At 31.7% G+C, this 9,113-nt stretch overlaps 1 protein-coding gene across 1 annotated transcript; it reads left to right on the top strand.

Moving 5' to 3' along the window:
- The first annotated feature begins 1,129 nt into the window (after window positions 1-1,129).
- On the top strand, window positions 1,130-2,756 carry LOC112742709 (metallothionein-like protein 2). The gene is made up of 2 exons (XM_025791944.2): window positions 1,130-1,426; window positions 2,232-2,756. The coding sequence occupies exons 1-2, from the start codon at window positions 1,359-1,361 to the stop codon at window positions 2,407-2,409; spliced, it is 246 nt and encodes an 81-aa protein (XP_025647729.1). The 5' UTR covers window positions 1,130-1,358; the 3' UTR covers window positions 2,410-2,756.
- Window positions 2,757-9,113: the final 6,357 nt, after the last annotated feature.

Below are 9,113 nucleotides of genomic sequence, written 5' to 3'. Positions count from 1 at the left end.
TTAATTTTCCCAAAGCATTGCACTAACACAAGAAAACTCTCTTCCTCACTTGTCATTGTGTGATAATGATCTCTTCACAAGCTTCAACCTCGCTCATATATTTATAGAATTCTTCTCCACATAAACCGTGGCTGCCTACAAGGGTTTATGAGTTTAAAAAACCCTTCATAAACCGTGGCTGGCTATAGAATTTTTTGGGTTTATTTCTGCCTTCCTAAACCATGGTGGCCTACCACGTTTTACGTTCAACACTTCTTCTTGCTAAATCGTTGCTGACTGCCATTGTTTACATGTAAACTCTAACCATAGTTAGCTCCCACGGATTACATAATAACAAAAAAAGGACATCCAGATAACGAGGTTCCAATTGTTGCAATCAGGTAAACCTTTCTCTCCATTTATTTATTTACGTACATTGCCCTTTTTTTTATTGGAGAGATAAAGTGTGATATTTTGTTATATATTTTATAGAATAAATGATCAACATCTCTTAAAGATTATTTGTTTTTTAAATTAGTTGTTAAAAGATTTTTTAATTAAATTCGTCTTTTAAAAAATTTAAATTAATCGTATTAATTTTTTTTGTCTTTTTTTGTTGACGGCACTAAAATTTATTTATGTGGCATGTTAAGTGATACTATAACACACATAAAAATTTTAATTGACTATTAGTATGATAAATTTATGAAATTAGATCTAATCAAAACTTAATTGAGAGATTTATGACAACTAAGTGTGTGTTATGGTGTCACTTAACGTTCCCATCAACAAATTTTGATGTCGTTAGCAACAAATTTCGAAAAGATTAAAATGACTCACTTAAAATGTTACGAATTTGATTAAAAAAAACTTTTGGGAACTAATTTAAAAGATAGTGATTTTTTTTTAAACTAATCCAACTAATTACCCATATTTTATAAGTGGGATAAAAAAATTAAAAAATTAAAAATTATTTAATCAGAGCCATTATTCTCATCAAATCTTAGACGTAGATATCTCAATCAGCAGTTAATATCTCATTCAACGGCAAACAGCTCAAAGTCGTAACTTACACTCAAGAACACACCAGAAAACCCCAGACACCGATTCTCGCAAGATAGACGAGTCAATGAGGCAATGAGCCATATGCCCATATCAACGAAGTCGACGTGGAAGTAAGTCCGCAACTGGATTTAGAAGCAGTGATATCGTGACACGTGTACGGTAAATATCTCACACCCTCAAGTCTCGCCCCTCAATCGCTCTATAAATTCCAGTCGAGGCTTCGCCTTCAAACCCATTCTAGTGAGATTTGATCATCGTTCTAGTTACTTGTTTTGTTGCAATTTTCGCTGGTGTTTCCGATTCTTAAACTGAAAATGTCGTCTTGCTGTGGAGGAAACTGTGGGTGCGGAAGCGGCTGCAAGTGCGGCAACGGCTGTGGAGGGTAAGATTTTCGTAGCATTAATTTTTTCTTCTTCTTTTCTTTTCTTTAAAAATGGGAATTCTCGTGGAATTTTGTTCTAGGGTGTTTCGGCTGATATGTTTGGGTACTTTTTCGTTTTTTGGCTGAATTGTTTGTAAAATTGGTTGACACTGGTTTTGGCTCTGAGTTTCTGAACAGGAACACCTGAACGTTTGTTTTGATTTTGACGGAAATGTTATTTCTTGTTTTCTGAAAACACGATGCTTTATTTTATTTATGTGTCTCTTTGTAAAAGCATGATGTATGGTGTGAAGGGTGAATTTTGTTGGCTGCATCAACGTTTGGTTGTCATAGATATTTGTGTTTGTCCCCTTCCTTTCTTAATTTGCGCTCTCGCTCTCTCTTTGGCTGAATGATATGAGAAACCGATGTTTTGTTGTTATTTCGTCAGATCATGATTGCTTTCAGCTCTGTCCTGCTTTAAAATTCCCTGAAGCCCCCAAGAGGGATTTGTGAGCTTCAATTTCATGTTTAGAAATGAAGTAAATTATTTGATGAGTAAATTGGGGTCTATTTCACACACTACAAAGCATCTTCTTCCCTGGCTTTATTTCTAAAATCTCAGCTTACAGGAATTCACCCATTAAGTAGCGTACCGCAAATAATAATTCATCAGCGTAGCGGAAAGTCGTATTTATATTTTCCACTTTTACATATGGTCGTACTGTGTATCGTTCCTGTACCGGAGCGAATTGCATGCCATGTAACTGTGACAAGAACAGCAGAAGTAATTTTATTTTTATTCACATGATGTTTGCATGTGCAGTTGCAAGATGTACCCAGATTTGAGCTACACCGAGAGCAGCAGCACAACAGAGTCATTGGTGATGGGAGTTGCGCCTGCCAAGGCCCAATTCGAGGGTGCTGAAATGGGTGTTCCAGCTGAGAACGATGCCTGTAAGTGTGGACCAAACTGCAGCTGCAACCCATGCACCTGCAAGTGAAGAGCCCACACGCTCACACGCACAGCAGAAGCAGAGATCCTTTTAGTTAAATAATAATAATAATAATCATAATAATGATATCTAGTAGTGTTATTATGTGTATGTGTTACTGGTTTTGTGTACACTCTTCTGGAGGAGTGTTTAAAGAAAAAACACTCCCCGTTTTGGAGTGCTTAGAATAAAGTGGCCTGTGTCTTGCTGCATCCTTGAACTTTGGCTTGGGTGTATCTAGCCATGGGTGCTTTGTTTCTTTGTTGGTTTCTTTGCTTTTTGTATAAACTTCCGCTAATCCTGAATCGTCCATCTCTGCTGGTTAATGAAATGATATTAAAGAATTATCGGAAGAAGCTTGTTTTGGTGTATTTTATTTTTCTTTATTTTATCTTTTTAAATTCGGTTTTCTTATATGGGTTGAACTTGTTCTCTTAGAGCATAAGATTCTAACAATTTCTTATTTTTCTTTATGTTTCGGGTGGTATTGAATTGGTTTAATTTCCAAAAGCAAAAAAGATTTTGTGGGAGAGTATTTACTCTTTTATCTATTTTATTTTAGATATAGTATGCTAATATAGACTTATCTTTTTACTCCTAAGAAAATAAATGGTTCTTATTTGGGCATCGTTCTTGTCAAAAAGCATATTAGGAATTTACAGTTGATCGTCGTTGCCTTCCTTCTTGATTGATGGATGGGTATACAATTCCCAAGTTATGTATACTTTTAAGAAAATTATATGGTATAAATCTGTACAGATTTAAAAATTTGCTTACTTAAACTACACTTTCTAAAGCCACACTTTTCACTTAAAACTGTAACTCTTTACAAAGAAAAGCGTCACCTAATGGAAAAAAGTAAATTAGAAGATTTAAGAGAAGAAATAATTAAGTTATCAAAATTAATAGATCAAAAATTAATGATTTTAACTAATGTTAACTGTAATGACACCGAATTCTTAAAATCAATACAAAACGATTTTTCTCAAAATCTTTATTTTACTATAAGCTTTATTGAAGGACTTCAAAAACCTGAAAAAACTTATTTTTCACACGGAATTTCTAAGAAATGTTATCATGGAAATGATTCCCCACATCTTTATCATACTTTTAACCCACAATTAAATTCTATAGTAGATATGCTTGAAGAAATACTAGTATCCATAAAATTTCAAAGAAATAAGGAAAAAGAAAATCCAAAAGAAGAAAAATTTCAAAATATAATCAACATAACAGATTTAAAAGTAAAATCACCACTAAAATTATGAATATCGAAGAAAAATTAGAAGAAGTTACAATGCTTTTTAAACAATTAAAAATGGCTCAAGAAAATAATATTATGGAACAGGGATTTCAGATAGAAGAAGAAATAGTAAATTCTGAAAATATAGAAAATGAAGAACACATCCTAGATTATTCAAGTGACGAAGAACCAGCAATTCCAATACAAGTAAAAAATGAAGCTGGAACATCTAGGGATAATCAATCTCAATTTAAATGAGAAACAGGTTTTGATAATTATGCTTTTAAAAAAGGGTTTATAAATAAAGATTCAAAACATACAAAAATACCATCAAAATACGTTCCTAAAATCCAGGAAATGGAAGGAGAAAGAATGCTCGATTTAGACTGTAAAACGAATGAAAAAGAAATTTTTGAAAACTGGTTGAATTCCTTCTTATTAGAAGCCTTTACTAATCCAAAACTTAATGAATTATCTGAAAGAGACATTTGGAATTACATAGGGTTTCATACTAAAGGAGCTATAAGAGATTATATGACATCAATAGAAAACCAAATAATAGAAGAATTAGCAACAAAAATAACAGCTTATGATAAGATATTATATATAATGATGATTCTATATAAAGAATTTTTTGGAAAAAATATCATAGATCATAAACAAGAAGTCTATAATAAAGAATATCAAGAAGCAAAAAACCATTTAGCTAACATTCACATATATGATCTATGTAATGTGGAGTCTTATATATGTGAATATAGAATACATTATTACAAATTAAAAGAAGAAGATAAAAATCATTATCTTAGTATGTATATAACAAAACTTCCATATCCTGCTAACGAATTTATTATGGGAAGATTTATAAGAGAAGTAAATAGAGGAACAATTGAAAATAATTTTGGTGGAGCAACCTCTGCAATAAGAGAGGAAATAAAAGAACATTGTATGCAAGAAGCAACTCAAAAAAGATTTGCAAATATAATTAGAATTTGCTGTCAGGATAATGAAGAGATACCTCAAAAATATGGTCTTAATAAAAATTTTCAAAGAAAAAGAAAATATCAATTTAGAAAAAGAAAATACTATCCAAACTGGAGAAAAAAGAGGTATTTTAGAAAAAGAAATAACAATAAAATTAAAGAAACCATTAAGAGTTAGAATAGCTGACAAATCAATACATAAAATTGATCAAAAAGCAGAGATGGTTGAAATTTTTATTCAAAATTATAGGTTCATTGTTCCATCTATATACATGTTAGATTCTGGAATGGATTTTATCATAGGAAATAACTTTTTAAAGCTATATCATCCATTCATTCAAGAACTAACATATATAGTTTTAAAAGCTCCACACGATTCTTCAATAAATCAAAAATCAAAACGTATAAAAATACCGACTACTACTATAGATAAGATCTTAAAATTTAAAATATTTTCTATATTAGAGACATGTTATTTAAATCTATACTTTCAAATAAATATCCCAAAAAATAATCTTGAAATAAAGATAGAAGAACTTTTGGATGAAATTTGTGCTGAAAATCCTTTAGATATTAAAAATACAAATAACGAATTAGTAAGCATTAAATTAAAAGATCCAACAAAAGAGATAAATGTTCCAAATAAAATCCCTTATTCCGCAAGAGATAGAGAAGAGTTTTCATTAGAATGTAGAGATCTTTTGGAAAAAGGAATTATAAGATTAAGTAAAAGTCCTCATGCGGCTCCAGCCTTTTATGTCGAAAACAATAATGAAATTAAAAGGGGAAAACGAAGAATGGTTATTAACTATAAGAAGATGAATGAAGCAACTATTGGTGATGCTCATAAACTTCCAAGAAAAGATTCTATTTTAGAAAAAATCAAAGGAGCAACTTGGTTTTCATCTCTTGATGCAAAATCAGGATATTGGCAACTTCGTTTAGACGAAGAAACAAAGAAACTAACTGCTTTCACTTGTCCAACAAAAGAATCAACAAGTGTGTTGCTCTATGAATGGAATGTATTGCCATTCGGATTAAAACAAGCTCCAGGTATTTATCAAAGATTTATGGAAGAAAATCTAAAAGAGTTAAATGAATTTGTTTTAGTATACATTGATGATATACTAATTTTTACAAAACAGGATAGAGAAGATCATCTTCAAAAATTATTAATAGTTTTAGAAAGATGTAAAGAAAAAGGATTAGTTTTTAGCAAAAAGAAAGCAAGAATAGCAAAACAAGAAATAGAGTTTCTTGGATTAATTCTATCCACTCAAGGAAAGCTAAAACTTCAGCCAAATGTCCTAGAAAAGGTAAATTTATTTCCTAATAAAATAGAATATAGAAAACAATTACAAAGGTTTTTAGGGTGTATAAATTATATTTCTGATCAAGGATTCTTAAAGAATATAACAGAATACACTAAAAGCTTATTTCCAAAAATAAGTACTAAAAAAGAATGGAAATGGGATGAAAAAGATAGTATGCAAATTCAAAAGATTAAAAAATTATGTGAAAAACTTCCAGAACTTTATATTCCAGAAGAAAATGACTACTTAATAGTAGAAACAGATGCTTCAGACATAACCTGGTCAGGATGTCTAAAAGCTAAGAAAGCTATAAAAAGTTTGGAGCAAGGAAAAGAATCACTAGATTCTAAAAATTCCCCAAAGGAACTACTTTGCAGGTATATTTCAGGGACTTTTACTCCAACAGAACAGAGATATACCACTCATGAAAAGGAAACTCTAGCAGCAATTAAATCTCTTAAGAAATGGAAAATTGATTTACTACCCAGAGAATTTACATTAAGGACAGATTCAAGCTACCTAACAGATACATTAACAAGAGAATGGAGTTCGTCTACAACGCATTAGATCAAGAAATTCAGAAATACGAACAAGAACTCGAAAAATGCAAGCATTGTCAGCAAATAAGGACACAGATCCAATCCCTCAAGAAGGCCATCGAAGCAATGAAATCAACGCAACAACCAAAACCATCAGAGCTCAGCCAGCTAAGCGTGGTGGACAAATCAGGTGAAGAAAAAATTCCAGAAAATAAAACAATTGCTGAAATTATCAAAAAATCCACCCAAGATAAAAAATATTATGTAATTTATAATGGCCCCATGAAAGGAGTATATGATGCCTGGGAAAAAGCAGCACCATTTACACATCAATCAAGGATAATTCATAAAGGAGGGTTTTTAACACTGGAAGAAGCAAAGGAATCTTTCAGGGAATATGAAGCTCTTCATCCAGAGCAAACCCTAAAAAGAGCAGATAAAGCTCCAATTCAAACCCAGAGAACAGGGATAATAAGAAACAATCCTACAAGGGCTGAAATCAAAGAAAAGAAAAGGGTCTGTAGATCAAATCTCAGAGAAACCCTTAATATAGTCCTGAACTGGACTGAAGAAAGAAGAGCAATTTTGGGATATTATCCTATTGCCAAAGAACAGCTAACAAAGCTGGTTATATTTCCAGATGCATCCCCATCGGACACCTATCAGTTTTTCCAGTATGGATTAATTGATACAATTTTAATTTTTAATGATCTAAAAATTATTAGTGAGTTTCCTGCAGGATTCGTTGATGCAGTGAAGAGATTTAAAAATATGATTGACAACGTAAATCCAAGGGATATATCCCTAAAATTTACGAACAGTCAACCTATTTTTAATGAAGAAGAAGAATGCTTGGTTCCAGCACACCAAGTAATATTCATGTCCGTCTTCCCAGGAAATTTTCAACCAATTGATCAAGTTCAAGATTTAACAATCTACAGTCATGAAGGAAGGCTAGCCAGCACACTAGCAAGGGTCTTCGAAAGAACTCAAAAGATAACAAGGGAATCTCACACAAGAATTAATTATAAAAGCAGAAATACTTTGCTTGTGTCTAGTAAAAGGAATGAAATTGAAGAAAGAGAGATGAGACTCTTAGTGGAATTTGAATCAGCATTCTACAACTTATCTGGACTCTTAGAAAAGCTCCCTGAAGGGATAAAGAGGAATCTCTGCTATTTGATAAAAGACAGAGAAGACCACAAGTGCCAGCTATGCGTCTCAGAGCTATCTGAAGAAAGCAATAATAAAACGGAATCAACCCACATGATAAAGGAAGAAGGCAACGCATCTGAAGGTCACATAATGAAAGAGGAAGACAGCACATCTGAAGCATCTCTCAACATTATTGCATAGTGACGTAAGCGCTTAGGTCATAGAGCACCAACAATGTAGCTGGTGCAAGATAATAAACAATGACGTAAGCAATGACGTCATAAGAAGGGTAAGGATGGGAATTGTCCATCAGACCCAACCATTATAAATAGGTTGCTTAGGCAATTGTAGAAATCATCAGAAAATAGAAAGCAGGAGGCTAAGAGTACTCATATGCTAGGAGAGCAAGGAGGAAGCAGCCGAGGCGATTCTATAGTCTGAAGAAGAATTCCCTTAAGGGAAAAATAGTTCTAAACTCCCCTCTGGAGTTAGTATTTACAATCTCCCCTCTGGAGATAAAAACATCTTATGTAAAATATACTAAATAAAGGAAGTTTTTCTCCAGAAAGGTACATTTTCATCCTAGTCTTTCATCTATGAATTATTTAGAAAGTTTAGAATTAACAGAAGAATCTGATTATTATAGATTAACTGCTTTATTAGATAATGAAAAACAGGCTGTTCTAAAAACAGAATTAAATCTCAAATCAAATGAAAATTTTAATAAACAGAACCTTTTAAAAGAAGTTTTTAATAGAAAAAATATAATATACTATGGAAAAATTCAACTTGAAGCCCCTATAAAGATAAAATCCGCCAATGGAGAACTTGAAATAGCTTTAATAAATGATGAAGAATTAAGTAAACAGATTGGAAAAATTAAGGATCAACAAAAAAGATCTAAAATTGGATGGATTCATATTAGTACTATACAAGTTTTAATCAAATCTACATATATGAAAGGAATTAATTCACCAATAAGCTTAGCAATCTGTGACAAAAGAATTACTGATGACCCAATAGATCAAATAATTGGAATTGTTCATGGAAACTTGGCAAACGTAAATGTTAAATTCAATGCCCATCTTGGGTATGCTATACCTTTATCAACTGAAAATCTTGGAAGATCTATAAGTTTGGCTTATAAATTTCACAGAAAGAATCTAATGGAACAAGATGATGAACCATTTTCAATTACATATGCAATAAATTATGCTTTAACAAATAGCCATCATAGTATAATATTTAAAAACAGAGAAAGAATTTATGTCGATGAATTATTTCAGAAAATTGTAAAAACAGAAATACCAAAATATAAAGCTATTGAAAACCCAGTTCTATTATTAAAAGAACCATCAGAAGAATTATTTTCATCGAATTTTCAAATAAGAGAATCTAAAATTAATAGCCCTTTAAGTTTATCTAAGTTAAAGATTAAAGAAGAAAATTCTGAAATAAAAGAATTAACAAAAAAGGTCGA

This window comes from Arachis hypogaea, chromosome 14, assembly GCF_003086295.3.
Source record: "Arachis hypogaea cultivar Tifrunner chromosome 14, arahy.Tifrunner.gnm2.J5K5, whole genome shotgun sequence".
Taxonomy (NCBI): domain Eukaryota; kingdom Viridiplantae; phylum Streptophyta; class Magnoliopsida; order Fabales; family Fabaceae; genus Arachis; species Arachis hypogaea.
Note: the sequence above shows the minus strand (reverse complement) of the source record. Positions and strands in the feature narration are given on the sequence as shown.